Raw genomic sequence first — 26971 nt, forward strand, 5'->3', positions numbered from 1 at the left:
CGGTTACTACCTGTAACTTCTTCTGCGCTGTAACATTGTTGACCAATTAAGTACAGCGTAAACGAACTTAAAGCTGAAAAACGTGAGAGATTCACCTGTTGTGATAGAAAACAAAAAGTTGAAGTTCCGGCTAGTAAAAAGTAACACTTATTTTACTTACCGATCAACAAATTTGAGCCATTTATTTGAATAAAATAGTTCAAGTTACTCCTTCTAACGATTTTCGTTTGCGTTATTAAACATTTTCACAAAGTTCCAACACTTTCTCAAGCATTTTCTCTTTTGGTCAGCATTTTATTTTTGGTCATAAACACAGATTTTTTTTCGGCAAACATGGTTGTGATGTCACGATAATGGATTTACTTTTTTCGGAAACTTTCTTGACTTCTTACTTCAACAATATTATAGTATTTCTTCAAAACAAGTTTTAAATAACAATGCGCTTCAATAAATGATTTCAATTAAAATGTTTTCAACGAAATAAGAAACCATTTTTTTTCGTATAAACGCGGTTATCTTAAAACGTCTCTAATAAAAAAATAAAATAAAATTGCGCTTGTTGAACATTCGGTTCGAGAATAAACAAACAATCATGTATGTTGTATGTATGTTGGTAATCCACCATGGGTGCACGGATTCACCGCAGTTTCTGCCAAAGTATGTGCTCACATGCATTCTTTAGATTATTATGTTCGACAAATCTCCAATGTAACGCGTACACCATATCCGGACCCCATGGCTTCGTATGAACTGTTATGGAGTGAATGTATTGCGTGTGTTGATGTAGGTATATTTTGGAAGAACGAATCAATCAGGTGGCTAGTTTACTTACAGGTATTCCGGCATCCGTGTATATACCTGGCCAGCTGTCAACTGATTGAACATTCCTATTATATAGTCAGTTATAGAATTAACTACATCTAACCTGTCGGCAACTTAAGGGAATCGAACCCAAAAGTTTTTCTTGCCGATACCGGGAATCGAACCCAGTACGCCTGGCGTACCAATACCAGACTCGCGCCAGCCTATCCGCTAGACCACATCGGCGCTATCGAGAATAAACAAACAATCATAAACATGAAATCCTCATCGATTTTTCAAAAGATTAATTGTGAATCATACAGCAGGTTGTGTTCTGTGATTTGAATAAAAACCTTGCAGGTATTTATCTGTGGTTTGAATAAAACGATCACAAAAAGATCAAGTTCTTCTATATTAAAATGAAAAAAAAAAACGATATAATAGCTTCTACTACATGCTGGCATTATGTTCAAACAAAATAATAAAGTATCCATAAATAAAAATGCAATGAGATTAAAAAAAATCTTTAAACATGGTGAATTTTAAAGATTAACTTTTTCTTTCAAACAAACTCATAAGGCTTTAATGGAAAATAAACTTCTCATAAAGAAAAACTCTCCTTTATTGAAACTTCCATCTCAAAGAATGTTACTAGAAAATCCAAATCGAACCCCGCATTCAGATTAAAATCCACGAAAAGACTTTTAAATGAATAACAAAATTAAAATATGAAGGTAAATACCTACTAGCACAAGGTGGTGCAAAATTGGGGCCAGATTATACTACGGAAAGGGGTCGCGCAACAAACCTGAAATGTGTTTAGAATTACATGAATTTTGGATGAACAAAAAAATAGTTTTTCACCATTAATTTTGGTCTTTATCAACCGATTTTTCCTTTAACTTGAGGGTTTTAAAGGTTTAATTATGAAAAAAGTTCATTTGAAGAACGCATTTCAATTAAAATTATCATAAAACAGTTATAAGGTTTTTTTTTAATTATTTAAAATTAATTTTAAAATCATACCGCTTCGATCAGATCTTGTTGATCGTAAGAATTGGAAAAATTTAAACTGAGACACAAAAAATACGGAAAATAGGGCAAAAAAGTGGTCAATAAGCTTCACATAAGTAATCAATTTTTACGTGATACGATCCGATTAATTTCCTGAAGATGATGCTAAACAGCATCGACGTCGGAATAATCGAAAAATCGTTTTCAAAATTTTTTGACTGAACTGCCGAATAACAAACGCATTATATGTGACAATAGAAAAAAAATGAGCAAATTCTTTTTACTCTGACATTTGATGTGTACTTATAATTTGTCTTTCGAAAATATTTTTAGTTTTTATATTTGATGCATCTATTTATCTGACTCTCTGTGGCCCGACGGGTATTGTAGGTAGATGCCATTATACCGAGAACTCTCAAAACGGAAACGGAACGGCATCACGGGATTATAGTGTGTAGGAACGTTGGTACCTATGTATGTTTTCCCCAACAATAAAAGGAAGTAGCAGATGTTTAGAAGCGATTGCAATTAGAGAAGGAACAATAAAGAGCTCCGGGAGGATCTGATTGTTCTCCGGAATCGGTTGTTGAAGATATTCACCGAACGGCACAAACGACATACTGTGGACACTTGACAGGGCCACCATTCTTAGGATCTGTTTCTTTTTCTAATTGAGGTACGGTGGCAATTCGTTATTTAATTGCAGTCAATAAATATGGCGAAGCTTTTAATTTGTGCATTTTGAGTCAAATTAAAATGAAGTGGGCATAAATGTTTATGCTTTTTATTGCGGAGCATAGCTCTGAGAGGATTGAAGTTCACTAGTTGGTTAAGAATCAGCTGACAAATATAATTAATTGAAACTCCTGATTCTCCATAACACTGTCATTGAAACTTGCTTTATTGAAAACAAAATACTGATTTTAGTTCGACTTATCTCACAAAGCACTCAGAAACAGCGATTCCGTGCTCTACAAGCTATTGAACAGAGAGTGGTTTACGATAGATTCTTTGATGCAACTTTCTAATTCTCCCGCTAAGGTACTCTAGAAGCTTCTCCTAAATCTTAACGTTTTCTGCCTCTCGCAGCTTTTTGATTCGGTTCCTTTTCATATAAAGCAGCATCGATATCACTGCCAGGCAGATGATCAACAACAAGGCTCCACCAACCGTCATCACCTTGACCTTCCGATACGGATAGATGTACATCTCGACTTCGTTACTTCCGCTGGTATAGTTTGTGGTAGACAACGCAAATACCTGGAACGTATACATCTCGTCCTCGTCCAGGTTTTCAACTGTAAATACAAACAGAAAACTTTAGAGCGCACTATAATGAACAGATTATAAACAGTCTTACGAATCAAGCTATTCTCGGGGGTCGTTATGCTTCCGTGAAGTTTATGCTGAGGCTCGATCCACCACCGCAGAATGTAGAACCGCAGTTGATCCAGCCCGAGCTCTGGCGGAAGCCACCGGGCTTCGTAGTTTCCGTGTTTCTTCTCAATCGTGAGGTTCATGGGGGATCCGATTTGGTTAAACTGGAGCAGCGTATCCTGGAACGTTTCCGGTTGTTCGAATTCCTTTGCTGAAATTAAACGAATATAAATTAATTTAACAAATTAAAGTAAGTTGCAAGAACTCACGCTTTGTGAAATATCGGAAGGCCTTGCTGAACATCCCGTCTCCGTAGCTATCCTGGCAAAGTACCATAAACTCGTACTCCTTGGCTGGTTGCAAATTTGTGATAGTAGCCTCCATCGTATGCTTATTGCTAACCTTGAAGGTTCTCCACTCGGGTGCCTCCGCTAGTCGATACCAGATGATGTACTCCAGATATTGCCGGATGTATCCTGGAGCCCACCTTAGTGTGATAGCCGTATCGGTGCTGTTTCCCGTCAGATTGTAAGGTGCTCGTGGTGAAACGTTCTCAATCATGATTTCTGCATCGGCATAGATGGTGGCCGCTTCATTTGTGGCCTGGCAAGCGTAGATCCCTCGATCGGCCTCGACAATGTTTTCGATGGTAATGTTTCCTCCGTTAACCTGATACCTTCCGTGGGGAAGCAGACTTCCGTCTCTCTGAAAACATTAAAGAATTAGAATGGTGAAGTATCCGTTACATCACTCAAAAGTTGCTAAAGTAAAGACGTAAGAGCTACCCGAGGGTATAATTCGATAAGTCAGACCTGGCCAGAATGCTTCATCAACGTGCGACCTACGTCAGGCGGAGGCTTTTGTTCCATCCAAGAACGACTGCCAGATACTTTGGCGAGTGTTTGTCGCTTCCTGGTGGGAAGATATTTTAAGCAGACCTATACAACTTTATAGAAGCCGAGAACATAAATATCTCAGGAATAAGCATTTTTTGTCAGTTTTAAGCTTTTTGCCTTTCTTACAGAAAGGTTTGGTTATCGGTCGATTGGGGAGATCATTAATTATGGGTCTTAGGCATACCTTTATAGGTACCTATCGACTCAGCTCGACGAGTTCTGTTGATGTCTGTGGATTTGTATGTGCCATTTTAAAAATGTCAAGAACGTTTTTGCGAAACTGGGCTGCACAATTAAAATGATTTTAGTCTCAAAAGAATGCATTTTTTTTCTACACAACCCTTTCAAAAACGGGAAAAAAACAAAATAGTTGAAACAAGTTTTTTTACGAAATGCATATTATACAAATTATGGCATAAAAAAAAAGTTGCTAGTGGCGCCTCGAAGCAGCAGCACCAGCAATTATTCGATTATATTGATAAGAATTCGTGCAGGCGTTTGTTTGTTATAAAATAATCGTTGATTTATTTTTGAGTTTCTTTCTCATTCTCTTCCATAGAAGCAAACATTTATTATGTATAGCATTTCTGGAAAAGTAACTTACTTCATATATGCTTGATCTTTGGGTTTTTATCGATTGTAACAAAAAATCGTGTAATTTCTCAGAAATCCTTTTTTATCCCCTATAGTTTATTCCGTTTGATAACTTCATTTAACGAAAATCGTTTACAAAAGTGATTTTTGTAAACATTCTACCGTAATGGATTAGAACACGCAAAACAAATATGTTTTAAATCTGTAAGAAAGGCTCAAATCCACTGCTAAGTGTATTAAATCGGGTTTTTTTAATCAGATTTAAGCTTTCATCTCCACTGCTATCAAGGCACACAAAGCTTGAATCTGATAAAAAAAAAGGTTAAAAACAAGATTCACTAACACTTAGCAAATAGATGTTGGCACACGTACAATGGACAGTTCCATGCAACGTTACACGTTTAATCAATTAAACGTGTGACCAACATCTTCCAGTTTCTATACATATATCTGTTAGTGAATCTTTTTTCAAGCTTTTTTTCTTACATTAAACTTTTTTTGCCTTGAGAGCATTGGAGATGAAAGCTTAAATCTGAAAGAATAAAGCCTAAATCTCAGAAAATTAGCCTCAATCTGGGAGATGTGCTCCACAAGGGTTCAATAGCATTGCACGGACCCGTACAAACAAGTACAAGAAGCGCTGGAAGATCTACTGAGCTCCCGGAACTCCAAGATCCGGGAGCTCCAGTAGAGTTGGTCACGGCCATGGCTGGCATCGCTGACCTTGTGGAATGTGTGAAGGGGAAATCCAACATCCACAAGGAAATACGCGAGAAGCTAACCAGGGTGATGCAGCTCTTCATCGCAGCCAACAAAGCTGTGGTGGAACGGCTTGCGGAGCCCGAGGCCGCCAGGCCAAAAGAGCGAGGGCCGGCAGAGACCCCTCTGAGAGCGGACACCATCCGCCCAAAGAAGGTAAATGCCTTTGCCCAAACAGAGGGCAGCCTTGCGTTTGCTGGCAACAGCAAACGTAAGAGAGGGTCTCCCGGGGAACTCAGACCCGGTGACCCTAAGAAAAGAGCGGAGGATCCGTCTGTCCGGCAGGACCCTGCGGCCAGCGCTTCCAAGCGGGCGGAAGGCCCTGCCGAAAAGGCAGATGAGCCGACGAGCGCAAATACCGGATGGCGGACGGTATCGCGCAAAAGGGGAAGGCCCAAAGGTACGGAGACGGGAAAAGCCAAACCCCAACCCCAACGACGCAAACGTCGCGTCAGGGAGAGGGGCGAGGCGATTGTCGTCAAAGCACCTGAGGGCACGTACGCAGATGTCTTGCGACAGATGCGTACGAACGAAGATCTCGCCGATTTAGGCGAGATAGTTCGGAGGATCCGTCGGACACGCACCGGCGAGATTATCCTCGAACTGAAGCGTGGTGCTGGAAACTCCAGCGGGACCCTTACGGTTAAGGCAGCCGAAGCTCTTGGCGACAAGGCTGAGGTGCGTGCCCTCTGTAAGGAGGTGACCATCCGGGTTAAAAACCTGGATGAAGTCACAACGGAAGACGAACTGCGGGTGGCACTGGTCGAGCAGTGCAAAATCTGCTCTGACCAGATGACGGTTCGTCTGCGGAATGGCCCTCCCAAATCTGGTATGCAGATTGGGCTGGTCAAACTTCCGGTTGCAGCAGCAAACGCCGCACTTAGGTGTGGGCGGCTAAAGGTGGGATGGTCTATCTGTCAGATATCCATCCCCCAGCAACCGGACCGGTGCTTCAAGTGCCTGTTGAACGGTCACAAGTCGTTCGACTGCACTGGGCCAGACAGAAGTGGCATATGCTGGCGCTGCAGCGAAACCGGCCACAAGTCGGCTAACTGCAAAAAGCCTGCTAAATGCCATGTCTGCGCTGGAGACCACGCTGTTGGCAACCCTAGGTGCCCCGCCTACACAAAGGCGCAGGCGGTACCACCCCGGGCGCCAAGAGCATAGAGGTCGTCCAACTTAACCTCAACCACTGCTACACAGCACACCAGCTGTTGCGGCAGATGACAGTTGAGGAAAAGTTGGACATCGCGCTAGTGGCAGACCCATATCGCAGAGCTGCGAATGGCATTAATTGGGCGACTGATGATGCCAAACTGGCCGCGATATGGGTTACAGGTAGTTTCCCCATACAAGAAGTTGTGGCGACGGAAAACGAAGGCATGGTGGTGGCCAAAGTTAACGGGATCTACTTCTGTAGCTGCTATGCTCCCCCAAGATGGTCCTTGGAGAGGTTTGGCACTATGGTTGACAAGATGGTGGATGTGCTAATGGGGAAAAGCCCCATCGTTATTGCTGGCGACTTTAACGCGTGGGCCGATGAATGGGGTAGCCGCCTCACAAACCCCAGAGGTCAAATTCTTTTAGAAGCCCTGGCGAGGCTTAATGTGGATCTGGCCAACGTAGGGAATACCAGTACCTACCAAAGTTGGAACGGGAGCGAGTCAACCATAGATGTCACCTTCGGTAGCCCGGGGTTGGTAAGCGATTGGATGGTGAGCGAGGCCTACACGAATAGCGATCACTTCGCGATTCGCTATCGGCTAGGCTCAAGTACGCGGACAGGTAGACGCGAGTCTCGTACAGGAGAACGCCTCTGGAAGACAACGCAGTTCGACCAGAACGTCTTTGTCGAAGCGTTGCACTGGGAGAGGAACCTGGACAACCTGTCCGCGGAAGAACTGACGAGGGTTCTAGCTCGCGCTTGCGATGCTGCGATGCCGAGAAGGGCCAAGCATAAAAGCACTAGGCCACCCGTCTATTGGTGGACGGAGGAAATTGCGGGTCTGCGTGCCGACTGCCATAGGGCAAGGCGCAGGATGCAGAACGCAAGGACCCAAGAAGAGCGAACGGAGCGTAGGCCACTCTTCACAAGCGCGAGATCGGCCCTCCGCAGGGCCATCAACGCAAGCAAGAGGGCACGTTTCGAACAGTTATGCCGTGACGCCAACGACTGTCCATGGGGTGATGCCTATCGGATAGTCATGGGCAGAACTAAAAGTGGGGGTGCACCACCTGAAACGTGCCCCGATAAACTTAGAGTCATCATCAATGAGCTGTTCCCACAGCACGATGTTACCCGCTGGCCAACAGTCCCGTATGACTGGGACACCAGCGCCGAAGAGAGGATAACGGTGGAAGAACTTCGCGAGATCGCCAAGTCTCTCCAACCGAGGAAGGCCCCCGGACCGGACGGCATTCCGAACGTCGCGGTGAAGGCCGCGATCAGGGAATTACCCGATATGTTCCGAACATCGTTGCAACGATACGTGACGGAACGGGTGTTTCCTGACACGTGGAAACGGCAGAAACTTGTTCTTCTGCCAAAGCCGGGTAAGCGTCCAGGAGACCCATCGGCATATCGGCCGATCTGTCTACTGGATACAGCGGGTAAGGTCCTGGAGAAGGTGATTCAGAACCGACTTCAGAGATACACGGAAAGTGAGGGCGGACTCTCGGGGAAACAGTTTGGTTTCCGTCGAGGTCGCAGCACCGTAGATGCCATCCGCTCGGTCATCGAGGTAGCGGACAGAGCCAGGCTGACCAAGAGGAGAGGGCTCCGCTTTTGCGCGGTTGTCACTCTGGATGTGAAGAACGCCTTCAACAGTGTCAGTTGGACAGCGATTGCGTCGTCGCTCATCCAAATGAGGATCCCGGCATATCTGTATAGGCTTGTGGAAAGTTACTTCCACAATCGCCAACTGCAGTATATAACCGGCGAGGGTTTGCGAACACAAGAGGTTTCGGCGGGTGTTCCACAGGGGTCAATACTCGGCCCGGTCCTGTGGAACATCACTTACGACGAACTCCTACGAACGAGCCTCCCATCGGGAGCCGAACTCGTAGGATTTGCAGATGATGTAGTCCTCTTGGCGAGGGGCTCCTCAACAGCGGAGGTTGAGCTACTGGCCACGGTAGCTATCCAGGAAGTGGAACGCTGGATGCACTCCAAGTGCCTGCGTCTAGCCCACCACAAAACCGAGATGGTGCTTATCACCAACCTGAAATCACCCCAAACAGGTACCATTGCCGTTGGACCGTGCAACATCGTGTCCAAACGCGCAATCAAGTACCTAGGGGTGATGATTGACGACAGACTCAGCTTCACGAGCCATGTCGAACACGTGTGCAAGAGAGCGGCAATGGCCACGGCCGCACTCACACGAATGATGCCGAACTCCTCGGCTATCCAAAGCAGCAAAAGGCGGATCCTTGCAAGTGTGACCACTTCGATCTTGCGGTACGGAGCAGCGGCCTGGAGGCAGGCCTTGGGAGGAAGCTGTAACCTGCAGCGACTTAGCAGCGTTCAGCGGCTGATGAACCTGCGGGTTATCAGCGGATACCGGACCATGTCGTCCGAAGCCGCCTGTGTAGTAGCGGGTGTTATGCCCATCTCGGTTTTGCTAGAGGAGGATGTCTATTGCTACGACAACAGAGACACGCCCAACGTTCGAGATCTCGCCAATGAGGACTCGATGTCCAACTGGCAGCAGCTGTGGGACAGCTCAACGAGAGGAAGGTGGACCCATCGTCTGATCCCGCACATCGGGAGCTGGATCGGAAGAAGGCACGGTGAAGTGGACTTCTATATGACGCAATTCCTGACTGGTCATGGATGCTTCATGAAGTACCACTACCGGTTTGGACATGTGGCTTCGCCACATTGCCCAGATTGTGGTGACGAAGAGGAAACACCCGAACATGTGGTGTTTGTCTGTCCGAGCTTTGCGGCGGTACGTACTTCCATATTTGCCGCCTGTGGGCCTGACACGACAGCAGATAACGTTGTACAGAGGATGTGTGCGGATTCCAACACTTGGCATGCGGTCAGCGATGGGTTCACCCGGATCATGACTGCCCTGCAGAGGAGCTGGAACCAACGGCAGTCCGCGAACGGTGTAGGATGACTCCATCGGCGGGGAGCATCTGAGTAGTGTGCGTCCGATCCCCTGATCGAAGCTACAAAGATAAGGCATCATCTTCTGCGTAGCGGAGGTCAGGGGTGCGCCGCGAACGTGTGTAGGATACCCCAGTGTCGGGGGGTATCCGAGTAGTGCCGCTTCCTAAGAGGGAAACTGCGGGGATAAGACTTTACCTTCCTCGTAGCGGATCTCGAGGGAAGAGGGTTAACCACTGTCGGGGGATACCCACGGGTAGAGAGGCTCTCGACGCCGGGCGAGCCTCTCGAGTCGGTGTAGGATGTCGTCACCGTCGGGAAACATCCGAGTCGTAGCGTTCCAAGTCCCGAATGTGTGCCGTGACAGGCGCGAGTCTAGGATAAGCTGCTCTCGATTTGGCACACAACGGGCAGGAAAATCCGCGGGCCAAAAATCCTAGGGTTGCCAACCAAGGGGGATAAAGAAGACCGGACAACGGTCGGAGTAGACTGACCCCATCGACGGGGGGCTGTCGAGTAGAGTGCGTCCGACCCCACGGTTTGAAGTTACAAAGATAAGACAATACCTTCTGCGTAGCGGATGCCGTGGGTGCGCCGCGTTCGTGTGTAGGATGCTCCACCTTCGGGGAGTATCCGAGTAGAGCGGTTCTCAACGACAGAAGCTGCGGGGATAAGACTTGACCTTCTTCGCAGTGGAAATCGTTGGGAAAGGGTTATTCCACGTTCGGGGAATACCCACGGGTAGAGTGGCTCTCGACGCCGGGCGAGCCATTCGAGTCGGTGTAGGATGACGTCTTCGTCGGGAATCATCCGAGTCGTTGCGTTAAGTCCCGCGCGTGTGCCGTGACAGGCGCGAGTCCAGGATAAGCTGCTCTCGATCTGGCACACGACGGGCAAGGTGGCAAACTTCGAACCCTGAAGATAAGAGGTTGGGCTTCGAGTCGTTAGAGGAGAGGTCAGGCCTCAAACCTTCAGGCGGAGAGGTTTGTGTGGTCAACCCCGAGTCTTTATGATAGGAGGTCGGGTCCCGAGTCGTAAGAGGAGGGATCAGGCCCCTTACCAACAAGAGGAGGGGTACAAGTGGTCACCTCGAGTCATTACGAGGAGAGGTCAGATTTCAAGTCGTTAGAGGAGAGATCGGGCCTTGAATCGTGCAGAGGAGAGGTAAACCTCGAGTCGATGCGAGGAGGGGTCGGATCTCAAGTCGTTAGAGGAGAGATCAGGCCTCAAGTCGCGAAGAGGAGAGGTTTGTGTGGGAATCTCGAGTCATTGCGAGGAGATGTCGGTTCTCAAGTCGTTAGAGGAGAGTTCAGGCGTCGAGTCGTAAGGATGAGAGGTTTTGCTGAAAGTGGTCTCGTTAATGAGTATTGCCTTTGAGCGCATTAGCGCGAATAGACCTCCCACTATTGAAGCATAGTGTACTAAACAGTTCGAGGTGGGAACCAGGTCTGCGGCCCCAGGTGGAGTTTAGGGAGTAGGGGGTATACACGGAGTATATCATGAGTCTGCCCATTGTACCCATGGACCCAGAGTAGCAAACTGGGGGGACGCGGTGGCTCGCCGTGCCTTGGAATACAATCCGTAAACCGGGATTTACCACCTGTGGTTACCAACTAAAAAAAAAAAAAAAAAGCGCCTCTCAACTGGAGAACCGATTTTTATTTTACATTATTAAAAAATAATTTGTACAGCATTAGAATGGCTATTTCTTGAGCTTCATTTTCCATTATAAAATAGTTACCTTTTTTTAGAATTGAGTTTGTTGTCGTTGAAATTTAAGAACTTTAGTATGAAAATTAACTGATTTCAAAAATTACTCTTTATTTCAAACAAAACTTTGTCAAAAAACTAGCTATATAAAAAATTGCAAAATGATTGTAAAAGGCCATTTTTTTAAACATGATATTAGATTAAGAATAACCACAGCAACTTCACGTTCTAGAACCGGTGATAAAGGTATGTATTTTTAAGCGTTGTGACTGCAGATAGTTATCTGTGGCTTGAATAAAAATCTTGCAAAAAGATCATGATCTTCTATATTAGAATGAAAAACCGCGCTTATAGCTTCTATTACTTGCTTACATTATGTTCAAACAAAATAACTAAGTATCCATGGATTAAATGCAAACAAAATTCAAAAATCTTTATACATAGTAAATTTTAAAGATACATTTTTTCCTTCGAACAAATTCATAAGACTTTGATGGAAAATAAATTTCTCATAAAATTGTTTTTGTTTAACTGTCTATTATTGAAACTTCAAACTCAAAGAATATTACTAGAGAATCCAAATCGAGCCCCGTATTCACATTAAATCCCACGAAGAGACTTTTGAAGGTATAACAAAACTATAAAATGAAGGCACTAGCACAAGGTTCCATTCAAAATTAGGGCCAGAGTATATTATGGAAACCTGAAGTTTGTATAGAATTACGTGGATTTTGTTCGGGAAGAACAAAAAAACAGTTTTTCACCAATAAATTTGAACTTTATCAACCGATTTGTCTTTTAACTTGAATGTTTTAAGCTTTAATTATGACAATATTTCATCTGAAGAACGCATTTCGATTAGAATTATCATAAAACAGTCCTGAAGCTTTTAAATAGGTATATGAGCATCGATTAACGATCATTTATATTTTTTTTTGTAATTAACCCACCAGAAGCTAATTTATGAACACAATATCTTTTTTTTACCATAACCCTTATCTAAATGGGGTCTTGGGATACTACAGAGATTCGTTGATTGTAATGAATCGATACTGATCGATACTGAAATTTTCATTAAAATTTGATCGGAGAGAAGAGCAGAAAAATGCGGTTTTGTTAAAAAACTGAAAAGTGGAAAAAGTGGCGCGTTGTGACGTTACGATTTCTTTTGCTTAAATTTGGATAACTATTTGTTCAAGAAAAATTCTTTTGATTTCATATTGTAGCAAATCAAATTGTTAACTTAGGGGTATGTTTTTTTAATGTATGATATGAACGTTGCAAACGTTGTGACCACATGCTGGAATGGGTCATATTTAAAAAATTCAACAAAATGATCAAAATGTAGAAGAAAATAAAAATTGACGAAACTTCCATAATTGACAATATTAACATAATCGTCAAAATTTGAAGAAAAAAATTCAAGTATCACAAAAGACAAAATAGACAAATTGATATGTTTTTCATAGTTGACAAAGTTACAAAATTGACCCAATTGTGAAAATTGACAACAATTTTAAAAATAACAAAAATATTAGAACTTAAAAATGACCATCAATTAAGAAACCATCAGAATGACCAAATTAGTTAGTTGAATGAATTTGAAAAAAAAATGGACAAAATAAACTGCTTTGATAATACATATTGGCAGATTTCTCAAAATGGAATCAATTGGAAAAAAAAATACAAAAGTAAACAAACTGACTAAATTGACAGCATTGATAAAATAGAGGAAATATAACCTACAAGCTGACCCGGTAAACTTCGTTTTACCTTTAAATAAATAAATCGTAATAAATGTTTTATTTCATCTACATGTCCTTAACTTCATCGTGCTCGCGAATCGCTTTTTATGAAAATTGTAACAAAATTAAATTGTACGGCTTGTGTCCCATTTAAAATTCATCATGTATGGGAACCTCCCTTCCATAAAAAGTGAGACTCTTGAAACTATTAAACAAACCATCTCTGACCCCAAAAACCCTCGGACAAGGCTGTGCGAACGGGGGGGGGGGGTGGTTTAGGGGTTTAACCCCCCCTTATGGAGATTTTTGCCAAGTAAAATTTTCAGTACAAGAAATAAATTTACCGGAAATTACTTGATCACAAAAGGTGTTTGAAAATTAGTGTTGACAAATATGTCAGAAATTCGGTTCGCCTCCGGTGGAATTTCGTCATAAATCATTCTCAAGGCCTAAGACATTTCGTTTCACGGCTCTATATGACGTTCACAAATTGAAACTAATCAACTTTAGACTTCGATTTGCAATTCAGTTAATACCTTTTGTATTGAAACTCAAATCTTTACTCACAAAATCCTAACTCGTGTTTAAAATGGGTTTTTACTACGAAGTGTAACTAACCAAGTTTAACATTTGAAACCATCTATTTGAACTTCAAAATTCATTCATAGAATACTAATTTTACACATCACAAGTTGGTAACCATGTGAAAGGTGTTGAACACGCACGATAGTCAAAATCGTATTTTCGATGGCTTTATAACTAACCACTTTGATTGTAAAAAAAGGTAAATGTCATTCCAAATTTTATGCTGATATGAAATATTCCTCAAGAAACCAATTTCAGCCTCAATTGTATTTTGTGTTTCTCATTCTTTTGAATCCCAAACTCCATATCCAAAAAGTTTTTGACAAATTACTCAAGGCCTCGAATTTAACATTTTTTCCCAGGCGCAAATAATTGAAGAGATGATTTTATACAATATGGGTGCCAAAAATCCAAATATGCGATTAGATTTTTATCTAACAGCTTTGTTTTTTAAATCACTTTTATCACAATAGGTGAAAATCATTTAAGAATTTCTTTTTAGATTTTTTTGGCAAATCTGTGAAACATAAAAAGAAAATAAAAATAAATCAATTATCCACTTTTCTCTAGATCGCAACTTATTTTGGTTTCTGCGAAAAAAAAGCTATAGCAGTTTTCTACTTGTTCACGTTACTCCATTTAAATCAAATTTAATTTAAGATATTTGTAGGCGAAAAACAAATGCAGATTTAAACAAATTGGTAAAATTCAATAATATCTTCTTTTTTAAATTTCTTTACTAGAGTCGGACATGCTTGTAATGATATAAAGTCTGCTTCATTTAATATTGGAACAAATTCTTTTACTCATTGTGGCGCTCCTAGTGGACGGATTTGGAAACTTTTTTCACCCACGTGTCGGGAAATTCATTACCTTTCACCATGTATTTATGTCATAGCACCAAACGATAGCATTGTGTAAACAACCGCCATGGAAGCCGAACGGAGAGATCAAATTGTGCACAGTTTTCTTGAAAATCCATTGTTGTCGGCATCGAAGCTAGCTAAACAGCTTAAAATGCCCAGAAATACCGTATGGCGTGTTATCAAGCAGTACAAGGAAACATTGACGACGGCTCGGAAGCCACATTCGAAGCGTCGGAGTGGAACTGTCGACCGGAAACTGCGTGGGAAAGTCATCAAGGCCGTCAAGAGGAATCCCAATCTTTCAGACCGCGATTTGGCCAATAAGTTCCAGGCCGCTCACAGTACGGTGCGACGAATTCGTCTCCGGGAAGGAGTAAGGTCATTCCGAGCCAGCAAACAGCCAAATCGGACGCTGAAGCAGAACAATGTGGCCAGAATCCGTGCTCGAAAGCTGTACGACCAAGTGCTGACCAAGTTCGACGGATGTATTCTGATGGACTATGAGACCTACGTGAAGGCGGACTTTGGGCAAATCCCAGGTCAAAAATTTTATTTGGCGACGGCTCGGGGGGATGTACCTGCAAAATTTAAGTTCGTGTTTGCGGATAAATTCGCCCGCAAGTACATGATTTGGCAGGGGATATGCAGTTGTGGACAGAAAACCAAAGTCTTTCTCACTGACAAGACAATGACATCAGAAGTCTACAAAAAAGAGTGCCTACAGAAACGGATTCTGCCGTTTATTCGTGCCCACGACCGTCCAGTAATGTTTTGGCCGGACCTCGCAAGCTGCCATTACAGCAAAACGGTTATGGAATGGTACGCAACGAACGGGGTCAGCGTAATACCGAAGGACCTCAACCCCCCAAACTGCCCCCAGTTCCGGCCGATAGAGAAATACTGGGCAATCACGAAGCGGAGGCTTAAGGCAAAGGGAAAACTTGCTAGGAACATGACTCAAATGAAGAACTGGTGGAATCGAATCGCCAAAACGGTGGACGAAAAGGGTGTGCGCCGCCTAATGTGCCGTATTACGGGAAAAGTACGAGAATTTCTTCGAAACAGCAATGAATAATTTTTTTAATTTTTTTTTATGAAAGAGTAAAGAAAATGCTACATTTATATGAAAAACAAATTATGAATTCGTTAATAAATGACTGAACTACACGCAATTGTTTGTGTTCCAATATTAAATGAAGCAGACTTTACATATTCCAAGTTTTAAAACTGTAGAATTTAACTTTTTTAGATCATGCATTATCATCATCATCAACATTATTATTCCTAAATAAATTAAATGTAATAAGCAAATAAGGAATCATTTTTTTCAGTTTCATAAGTTATATTATAAATGAATGATTTCACTTAAAACTGCTTCATGTTTAAACTTATAAACTTCATATCATCGATACTAGAAACGTATCTTTTTTAACGTCTTATTATGTTTTATAAATCACCAAATTTTAAAGTTTTTTTTTACTTAAGTCAAACATTTTTAATTTCTTTGATTATAATTTAAATAAGTTTCTCATTGTTTTTCAATTCTGAATTTTTGTTTTCTGAAAACATAATAGGCCTAAAAATCTAATTTTTTAAAAAGAAAACTTAGTTTTCTCTAAATATATGAAGTAATATTGTTAACTTCAGAAATGCAACAAGCTATTTCAGTCTTTTAGGTTGATAACTGAACGAAATAAAAAATGATGTTTTCTTTGATTTTGATCACTGGTACTCTTGAAATATAATTGATATTCTTCTTTGTATTCAATTAAATTTAATCATCAAGTAGGTATGTGTGTGTTTCGAATAAAATCTCTAAAGTTCGAAATGGTTTTTTTTTTCCTTATCAAGATTTCACAATTTAAATGGTGATTAAATATTTCTTCGAATTTAAAATATTACAGCGGAATTTTTCAATCAATCCATCAATTGAAAATGAATGAAAGGAATGTTAATTAAAACAAATAATAAACAAAAGTTTTTTAGTTTTGCTGAACCCTTTTAAATCATGATTAAATTCTTATCTTATCTGAAATTTATATTAGAATTCAGATTTAGTTTCTTTTTAAATCTGGGTTAAATTGATGAATTTTTTTTCTATTATTCATATGCCGGAAGCTTTAAACTCTGTTTTTCTTCAAAATTTTAAATCGCATTCGTTTTCTGTGTTTTCTGTGATGTTAGATTCGTTAACTTGATTGCTTCGTATTTATTTTTAAGCAAACGTCTAGTTCAGAATAAGGAACATTATTTTCAATAATCTAAGGATGATTTGCCGGACAGAGCACTGATTCAAAACTTTGAAAATCTTGATTTTGAATTTCGAATTTTGAAAACCCCCCCATGAACGGGTCCTTCACACGGGCCTGCCCTCGGATACCAAATTTTACTTCATTCTGACCGACAGTTTATACGTAATGGTGTTACAAAGAAAAAGCCTCCATTTTTATATAAGAAGATGTGAAGAAGAGATAATTTAGTATGGGGACCCCCCTTCCATAAAAAGTGAGATTCTTGAAACTATTATACAAACCAACTCTGACCCCAAAAACCCTCGGATACCAAACTTCACTTCATTCCGACCGACCACTCATACTTGATGAAAGAAAACGCCTACATTTTTATATATAAGATTGGAAAAATTTAAAAAAATCACAACATCGGCAAACTTGGTAAAACCAATAAAATAGACAAAATATTAAATTAAATGAGATACAGTGAAGCAAAGCAATGAATGGATGTTTTTGTCTGAATTTTTTTTAATCAAATTTTCTGAAATAGTGGTCAAAATTTCCGTTGAATGCTCGCGCATTTATGCACCTTAGTATAAATTTATTCTTAACAATTACAATTATTGTAAAATCGGTTTAATACAATAAGACTGTCTAAAGTTGTTTGCATTTTTTAAAGTGATTCTTTTTTGGTACTCTTTTCATAGCCAGCTACGGCTAATTTACTTAAACATATTGAACCAGTTTTTAAATGTTGAGAAACAAGTATAAATTACGTGCCCAATAAATCTGACATCATACAAATTCTATGGCAAGTGAAACGACTACAAACTACGAATAAAATTAAAGACGACATCAGTTTTAACGGAAACTTTGCAAACGGCATGGGAAGATTTGAAAAATGCCAAACAAATTTCTCATAGAACAACGCCCGTGCGTATATTTTTTTTTGAATCTATCCATACACGGGGCGGTTGGGTAACTCGAGAGCAAAACAAATCCTAGCCATCCTACCTAACCAACAAGTGCTGAACTTTGGGAGTGGTTGCAACAAGATGTACCTAAATCCCAAATTGTACAAGTCTCGATTTTCCCCGATCACGGTGTGTTACAACTTGCGATCGGGTTCAATCGTGTGCAAGAGTGACACTCACTCTACGCGAGCGACGCGTACGTAGGAATTTATTCTAGTCCGAGCATAGAGAGTAGCATTCTTCTCGGAGCTGCATCACTCCCAAAATGTTGCATGTAGGTATTCAACCATCATCATGCCAACTCGATTCAGCTGCCGACGGGATTGAGTTCGCTCTTGGTTTGTAACATACCGAGATCTTGCGACGTTGCGACGTTGCGTTGATCGAATCAAAATCATTTCGTTTCCATCGCTGTTCGTGGGTTGATCGACCACCACGCACCGATCACGCGCATCGTCATCTTCCTCATCACTATTAAAGGTCTTCCTAGCTCGTGTGTGTTTCCGCAGCTCTGGTAGATGGCATGACCCTCTTGGAACGTTCGTACCCTGGAGCCCTTCCTCCATACCTCCTGCAGCGCTACGATTTCGAATTTACCTACCTACCTAAGGGCCCGGCGCCGATTGACCGACGCATAGGGCTAAAAGATCTCCATTGCTGGCGATCCAGAGCCAGCGTCTTCACTTGCTGCCAGCCAAGGTTCTCGTCAACTGTGCGGATTTCAGCGGCTAGACTTCGCCGCCACGAGCTTTTGGGCCTGCCTCTTCTTCGATGCCCATCTGGATTCCAGTCAAGCGCTTCTCTGCAAATCTCGTTTTCATCTCTTCGCAGCGTGTGCCCAGTCCATCTCCACTTACGTTCCCGAATCTCAATTTCTAGCGCCTTTTGATGACACCGGCGATGAAGTTCAACGTTTGAGATCCAGTTGCCAGGCCACCAAGCGCGGATGATGTTCCGCAGGCAGCAATTCACAAAAACTTGCAGTTTTCGCGTCGTCACCGCATATGTGCACCAAGCAATGTTGGAAAATTTCGACACAACACGATGACATTGAAATAAAAAATTCTCTTGATCAAAATATTCTGCCGACTACTAAATTCTTTCTTTTTTCAGGGTACCTAGTTTGATTTACAAACGGTTCATTATCATGTTTGTTTTGGTATTTTTTCCATATATTTCATCATCAAAGAACGTGCACCGACAGAGTTCAGCTATCACTGTCATGTTGATGTTTTCCCTTCTGAATGTTCATCTGTGCGTTTCTCAGTTCATCACTGAAATTTTGAACTCTTAATATCAACTGTCATTTTTTTTTTTTGAAATTTTCACTAAGTCAATGTTGATGCCGCATGTGTTTGGATTGCTGACGGAAGTTTCTCCATGAATACATTATGCATTTTCAGGTTTGTTGTACACTAAGTTTATGTAGGTACAGTTCTAATTTTCATATTTTTCAGCAGTTCAACGCAAAAAATGATTCCACAGGACCAAGAACTTAATGCACATATTTTTCGGTGCAATGTACGGAAAGCGGTATCCCTAGCAAACTATAGCTGAATAAAATGGGCATAATGATAGTAGGTAGAATTTGTAACCGTCCATATTTGTACGTTCACTCGTTTATTTGAAATTCCTCAATTTTCTTAAAATTATTATTTATAAATATAAGGTGAAATCATACTTCTACCGAGTAAGCTAATTAGGGTAGTTTTAAGAATAAAAGCCAACAAACAAATTAAAATTGCAATCTAAAATTTATTAAAAACAAAACAAATAATAACAAAAACCAAAAAGGATTGAAAAAGTTAAGAGTAGGTTGTGGCACAACGTCTTTTTCAAATTTAAAAATACAATACACTGCTAGGTTTTGTAGACAGTAGCAATAACACCACACTCTCCACAAAACACCACAGAACTTTACCAAAGTGGTATAATATTGCCCTATGATAAAAGTTTATCAAAAAAAAAGGGAAAAACGGAGTTGGAAAAAGGAGACTTCCGCTGGATCTTCCACTTCGTTTCGGGCCAGCAAAGAAGCAACACTTACGTTCCAAAAAAGTGTTTCGGAAATCTTAGCTTCGAACTAAGCGTAGTTCCGGGAGTGCCTAGTTTTTGTAGTGGCCTCTTTTACAAAGAAGCTCGTACTTAATCCTGTGGTAGCGTAAAATTTCTACCAGGAAAAGCGCGAATCCGAACTTTAGTCCAGAAGAAGGCTGAGGTGGAACACCTCATTTTCGGAAATCCCGAAAGAGCGTCCAACAACATACGCTCTAGCATACCTCGTGGTTGGAAGTTCCGACAAAGAGCGACACAACAACATCCGCTCCGACGGCCCCGCGGTCAGACGTCCCGGAAGCCGGTGTGGGATCCCCCATTGGTGGCCGAACCGTGAAATCCAGGCTCCGAAGACGTGGGGAAACAGTTGGGAAAACCGAATCCAAAATTCCGACGGCCTCGTGGTTTCGGAGTCCGACTGAAGGATCCGGTCCCGGATCCGAGCGAATCCAAGCAGACCAAAACCTTCCGATCGGTACCTCGGGTGTTCCAAGCTGACGGTCATCGGCAGCAGCAGGCCCAGACACTAACACCACACACATAAAAAGTAAGTTCTTCATGTTCAACCTTAGCTAGGGACGTTAGGGCATGTTAGGGATTGAAGTGCCGAATAAAAACCATAAAATTCGGTAACTAAGTGTGATTTCTACCTCCTCTTATCAGTTTCTTAATTACGGCAAGCTTGAGCCGACCCTGGGAATCTTGGGGAATCTCTTGTGACTGAGCGGGCGTAACGGAAGGAGAGTTACAAATTATAAGTAATTTTTTAAACGGTTGTTTTACAATTTTTCAAAAATCGTTTTCTTTGTAACATTGTTCCATTTCGTTGTGTTTGTGTTCATTTTTTTAACGTCTGAAGACTTTCCTTAACCTAGATTTTAGGAAGGTGTGATTCGATCCCTGGACATCTGGCTCATGAACCAGACACGTTCGCCATTAGGCTAAACGACCACCCCTCTATTTAAAGTGTCTTCAGAACATTTGCTGGTCCAAACATGCTCCTTAATTTGAAAACATAAAAATTTTGTCAAAGTCTACTATAAAAACTTAATATTATAATCTTTGTTGTTTCCAGAGATGGAGCTTCATTTTCTTCTACAAATTTGTAGAATACGCAAAAATATGAAACTTTGTTGAAAACATCAAAAATATCTTTGTTCGGAGCAAAGTTATAGAGATTGTATTTTCAAAGTTATTTCAAAGTTTCCTTAAAGTATTTTTTTTTACTTAACTGTTGTTAGATAAGGATTTACATGTAAAAATTGTATGAAACATTTATTGAGGCATTTAAATCACAGGTTTTGCACTAGATTTCAACATTATATGTTTTGATCAAGCCTCGAGCGTTTATTGCAAAAACGTGCAAGCTTAAATTAAATTTAATAAATCACATTGAAGCTTGAACCAAGTGCAACAAATTGATGTTTCGATGTTGCCGTCATTTGTTTCCACGCGCTCATATTTAAACACAACAAGCATATGTTTGTTGTGTTCTGCGTGTTTTCATACAAAAATTATTTTCCCCTGTATTTTGCCCTCCTGCGTAGCACCAGAATCAATTTTTGTATAGAAACGCAGCAAACACAGCTTAAATGTGATCTATTAGTTTCAACAAAATTTCCACGTATGGCTCCACTCGATTATCCCAAAGGTAAGCCTTAAACCCTGGTTTAATAGGTTGGACCTGAGTCGGGATTTTATTCGTATATTTTCCCGTCTCATGTCCAATCATTATTCCTTAGACGCGGTACTCTATCGTTTTGATATTGCTGGCAGCAATTTGTGTGGTTGTGGCAAAGGTTACCACGACATTGAGCATATTGTTTGGTCGTGTGAGGTCCATCTTGTAGCCAGAACGAATTTTATAGACTCCCTTAGGGCCCGAGGAAAACCACCTAACGTTCCAGTGAGAGATGTACTAGCTGTGCTAGATTTGGACTACATGTTTGAAATCTACCTTTTTCTAAAAGCTATCGATCTTCGCCTATAACTCTATTTTATTTTCATATTTCACTTTCTATCTTCTTTTTCTTCTAAAAAAGTGCTAAGCTAAGAAAACGGTTGTAAAAACAAGAAAGCGAGTTTGGCTCCTTAAAACTTAATTGTATGAGCCGTTTCAAATAAAGAATTACTAAAAAAAAAAAAATCCACGTACTTAGATCAGCAATTAAAGGGTGTGTCACATTCAATTGCATCACGGAAAAATCGCTGTAGAAATTTAATTCTTAGGAATTATAGCTTCAGCTTTTGCTTATTATCAGATAAGAGTAAATAGATCACGTTGGCCATGCTTCACTGTCAATTTTTCGTTAATATGGAAAAAGAGCGTCATGAATTAATCTTGCGCACTCATTTCGAGAATTCGGAGTTATCACATCGGGACATCGGAAAGATGCTGGGAATCGTCCAATCCACGGTCAGCAGAGTACTAAAACGATACTTCGAGAACCTAACCGTCGACCGGAAGGCGAAGGACGGAAAAAAGGATGCTCAGTCAGTGAAAAAGAACACAAGCACGTAGTTAAGCAGTTTAGACGTGTCAAGTTCATTCGTCCAGCGGACCAAGCAGCGGGAGAGCCTGCGTACATACAAGGTTCAGAAGGCTCAAACCGCGACGAAAGGTAAAACATGGTGGGGAAGACGCGAACCCGGAAGCTGCACACCGAAATGCTGGCGAAGCCGCATTGCCTGGTAATGGACGACGAAACCTACGTCAAAGCGAACTTTCGTCAGCTGCCGGGCCTGTTGTTCATCACCGCAGCGGACAAATTCAGCGTTCCGGAGGAGATTCGCAAGCAGAAAATATCCAAGTTTGCCAAAAGAACATGGTGCGGCAAGCGATCTGCTCTTATGGATAGCGAAGCGTCCCCTCCATGACGACCGGCACGGTAAACGGGCAGGTTTACCTTAAGGAGTTCCTACAGCAGACGGGCTTGGGTTTGAAGTATAAATATAAAGAAAATGCCAAAAGTTGTTTAATAGTTTTTATTTTACTGCCTAAAATGTTCAAAAGGATCGGTCTACTGGACAAATTTCTACAGCGTTTTTTCCGTGATGCAATTTGATGTGACACACACTTTATATACCAAGGCTTTCTTTCCGTCGTTCAGACATGGGACCTTATATATTTTCTCTCAGAAACCGTTTTGATTTGTGAGAACCGTGTTTAAGTATTGTTCTATTAGAATAAACCGTATAAAATAAAGCCGTGTTTGGAATACGAAAGCAAAACCAACCCGTATAAGAAAGACTTTAGTGTAGTTTAAACAAATAACGGAAGTTCAACAACCTTCTTGAATATTGTTCAGGAAAATAAAGCATGGATCACCATGAATCTGGACGCACTGTTTATTATACCATTGCGCTCCTAGTTGTTGGATCTGGAATGTTTTGACAGTACTTTGTTCGGAAATGTGTCCTCTATCAGTGCTGAAAATTTCATTACGATTCGTTTTGTTCCAAAAAAGTTACACGTGATGGAAGCCGCGAGATGAAAATAAATTTTGGACACTCACGTTAAAAACCAACGTGGTCGGGTTAAAAAAATCGCGAAATCGTTAAAAATGCTCAAATCAACCGTGTGCAGCGTTCTCAAACGTTTCCGTGAGATGCATACTATCAATCGGCAGGTTCATACCAAGCGTTATAGTGGGCCTAAGAATCAGAAACTGCATTTGAAGGTGTTGAGAACGATCAAGGCAAACACAGGGTAGTCGGACTACGACATCGCCAAGAAATTCAACGTCGACCGGTACACCGTCAGAAGGATTAGTCTCCGCGAAGGAATACGATCCTATCGGGCTAATAAGCAACCAAACCGGACATTGAAGCAGAATTTAGTAGCCAAAGGACGTGCCCGGAAGTTATACAACGAGATTCCATCGAAGTACGACGGATGCATCCTCATGGATGACGAAACGTACGCGAAGATGGATTTTGGGCAGCTTCCTAGCAAAAAAAATTATAAAGCCACTGCAGTGGTGCACTGCACTGGTCAGGGTGATGTCCCCGCCAAGTTCAAATTCGTTTTTGCCGATAAGTTGGCAAGAAAGTGTTTGATCTGGCAAGGTATTTGCAGCCGCGGACGAAAAACCCCGGTTTTTGTGAAAAACAAGACCATGGACTCCGAAATGTACAAGGAGGAGTGCCTTAAAAAATGTTTTTTTTTTGTACAATAGATCTCACAAAAGACCAGTAAAGTTTTCGCCAGATTTGGCATGCTGCCACTACAGCTAGGAGGTACTATAGTGGTATTCGGCCAACGAGTGGATTTTGTTGAAAAGGACATCAACCCACTCAACTGCCCTCAATTCCACCCTAGGGAAAAGTTTGGGCAATTGTCAAGCAGAAGATGAAGAAGAATGGTAGGACGACTAGGGAAGCAACAGAGATGAAGAGATTGTGGAACAAAATGGCCGCTGAGGTCAGTGAATACGGTGTCCAAACTTTGATGAGTGGTTCTAGACGAAAAGTTCGAAATTTTATCAAAAAAAACATCGAAATATTTTTTTTCTTATTTTTCCTTTGAAGTGCAATAAAAACCCTACATTTTGATTATAAAACATTTTCTTTTCGTTTACATAGCTCCGAGAAAGACCCGTTTTCACGCGTCCAGATTTGTAGTGATCCATGCTTTATTATTTCCCAATACAGCTTACCTTGATCCAGCTGATCTGTGGCGTATGCATCCCGTCCCGGTCCTTCGCATCACAGTGCATCTCTACCGATGATCCTATCTTGGTCACGTACAGCAATTTCGGTTTCAAGGTAAACTTCGGTGGCTTCTGAACAACCACCTGGATAATCGGCGACGGTCCATCCGTTCCCAGATCGTTGTATGGGGTGCACGAGTACTTTCCGGCATGGGAGTCATCGACCTTCTCGAAGTAGATGCTTCCGTTGCGTTTGTAGTACACACCCTGAAATGCAGTATTTGTCGGTCTGAGAATGTTGTCCTCTGGTTCCTCGCTTACCTGCACGTTGTATGGATCAAACAAGAAACCATCCTTCTCCCAGCGTAGATTTGTCAACGGCGGGTTGGACCGGAAGTGACAATCCAACACCGCCGGATCACCAAACGGTAGATAGACTTCCTTCGGGGCATATATTACTTTAGCTTTGTCTGTAATCATAGATGTAGATATCGTTAATTCGAGTCAAAAGTGACGGATTTTCCGTAAGACTTACACTGAACATTCAAAAACGCCGTAGCATCTTGCGTATCGTTGAGGACGTTACGTACCACGCATTTGTAGAACCCAAGATCGCTCATCTGTGTAGGATTAATAGTCAGACTTCCATCGGGGCCAAAGGTCGATCGGTGTATTAGGTCGTACATCTCCAGAAGCGAGACATTGTCCTTATACCATTCGATAAACATGGTTTCAATATTCTGAGCTACACAATGGAAGAAGGCAGCATCACCTTCCATTACGGTTGAATTTACCGGGGGTATTTTCAAAAGTGTGCCACCTGCAAAAACAAAACAAAATTGAGTAATCAAACCCACTCAGGATGACATTTTTCAATTACGTTACCCAGCACTGATATGTGGAACCAGGTTCCGTTGTTCCGTTTGTTGGGGACTCGATTCGGGAAGATCACCTTGCATTCATACCATCCGTTGTCACTCTCACGAATCGAGGTTAAGTTGAGGGAAGCTTTGCCATAAACGGCATCGTTGTTCAGCAACGTTACCCGGCCGATAAACGATCCGTAGGAATTTAGGACACCATCGTACAGAGTGAATACGGGTTTGTTCTGAAAAATAATAAAATTGAAAAAAAAAACTTGGTTAAAGTATAAGCACATGTCTGTGGTATAATTAATAGTTTTGTTTTTTCAAGTGACTTGAAGAATCGTTTTGCTTTAAATCTAATTCAATAAGTGAAGTTATCCTTTGACACGTTCAGGGCTGATTTGCATTTAGCCTATGTGAACAAAACTAGTAGTCCCGTGTCTCTCTATCCTCACAGAGAAAATTAATTCCGGCTTTAAATGCGCAGCTGGATTCCCCTTGTGTACATTTGGCATCATTCCCTTCGTGTAACGTTTCGATATAGAACAAAAACCATTAAGTTGTACACAGTACCAGATCATTTTATTTGTCATCCTTAAGGGGGGGGGGGGGGTAGGATCTAACGGGAAAAAAAACACCATTTTCACGTTTTTTTTTTCTAGAGCTATCGTTTAAACAAATGTATTCAAATTTTTTGCGTTATACAAAGCATTGTTAAAAGAACAGTTAGTAATTTTTTCGTAAAAAAAATATTGAAAAATGAGCCGGTGACGGAGCACTTTCGAGGATTCCTTTTAGAAAACAGGATTTGCGGTGGACACTGTATCTCAGCACAGAATCAGCTGAAGTCAAAAAATCAGAGCAAAATATTTTTAATAGATGTTTTTCTGGACCCCAACGTTTTTATTTAACTTAAAAAAAATGTTATGAAATTTTTGTGGCTGTTTGAAGTAAAAACTACGATTTTTCACGAAAAAAAAAAGAAAAATGTTGGGGTCTGGTATTTTATATGTAGAAAATATGTTCCAAATTTGAAAAGAATCGGATAAGTAGTCAAATGACGATGTCCACGGAATTTAAAAATGTGCTTACGAGAAAAACGCGTTTGAAGTTTCTGCTCTTGCTTTCTTGCAGTATTAGATAGATGCAGTTTTGCTTCAATTGACTTGAAAATTTGACACAACATTCTTGAAATGTTTTACAATAAGAATATAAAAAATTAAAAAAATCGATTTTTTGAAAGTGTTAATACCCGTGAGGAAATCAAAAAGATTATCGAAAAAGATTATTCGGACCTCTCAAATATTCCAGCTCAACAGCATGATTACAAAATGAGACTGAAGTTGACATCCGATATCCCTATAAGATTTGCTCCTCGTCGAATGTTCTATTCTGATAGAAAAGATGTTGATAACATAATCGATAATTTGCTGGCTGAGGGTATTATTCAGCCCAGTAATTCGCCATATTCGTTTCCAATCGTTTTGCGTCAAAAAAAGTCGGGAGAGAAGCGCTTGTGTGTTGATAATCGAGCTTCAAATAAAATCACAGTTCGCGATAGTTACCCAATTCCAATACATTACTGTACAGGATTTGAAAAACGGAATCCGTCAGGTGAACGTCGCTTCAGATTCCATTTTGTATTCTTCCTTTGTGACGCCGGGAAGGCAATAAGAGTACCAGAAAGTGCCTTTCGGATTGAGAAATGCACCTGCAGTATTTCAGCGAT

At 41.3% G+C, this 26971-nt stretch overlaps 1 protein-coding gene across 2 annotated transcripts in view; it reads right to left on the reverse strand.

Annotated features, from left to right (window-relative positions):
- Nucleotides 1-2685: 2685 nt before the first annotated feature.
- Nucleotides 2686-26971, reverse strand: part of LOC129744527 (protein borderless) — a 60944-nt gene continuing 36658 nt past the window's right edge. The window contains exons 2-8 of one of the 2 annotated variants that reach the window (XM_055737097.1): nucleotides 25262-25484; nucleotides 24912-25196; nucleotides 24698-24846; nucleotides 24383-24643; nucleotides 3462-3897; nucleotides 3176-3403; nucleotides 2686-3113 (exon numbers count right to left, since the gene is read on the reverse strand). In XM_055737097.1, the coding sequence (XP_055593072.1) occupies nucleotides 2875-3113; nucleotides 3176-3403; nucleotides 3462-3897; nucleotides 24383-24643; nucleotides 24698-24846; nucleotides 24912-25196; nucleotides 25262-25484 (1821 nt within the window). In that variant the 3' untranslated portion in view covers nucleotides 2686-2874. Of the gene's footprint in view, nucleotides 3114-3175; nucleotides 3404-3461; nucleotides 3898-24382; nucleotides 24847-24911; nucleotides 25197-25261; nucleotides 25485-26971 lie in introns of both variants that reach the window. The other variant, XM_055737096.1, reaches the window with a different exon arrangement.

This window comes from Uranotaenia lowii, chromosome 2, assembly GCF_029784155.1.
Source record: "Uranotaenia lowii strain MFRU-FL chromosome 2, ASM2978415v1, whole genome shotgun sequence".
Lineage (NCBI taxonomy): Eukaryota > Metazoa > Arthropoda > Insecta > Diptera > Culicidae > Uranotaenia > Uranotaenia lowii.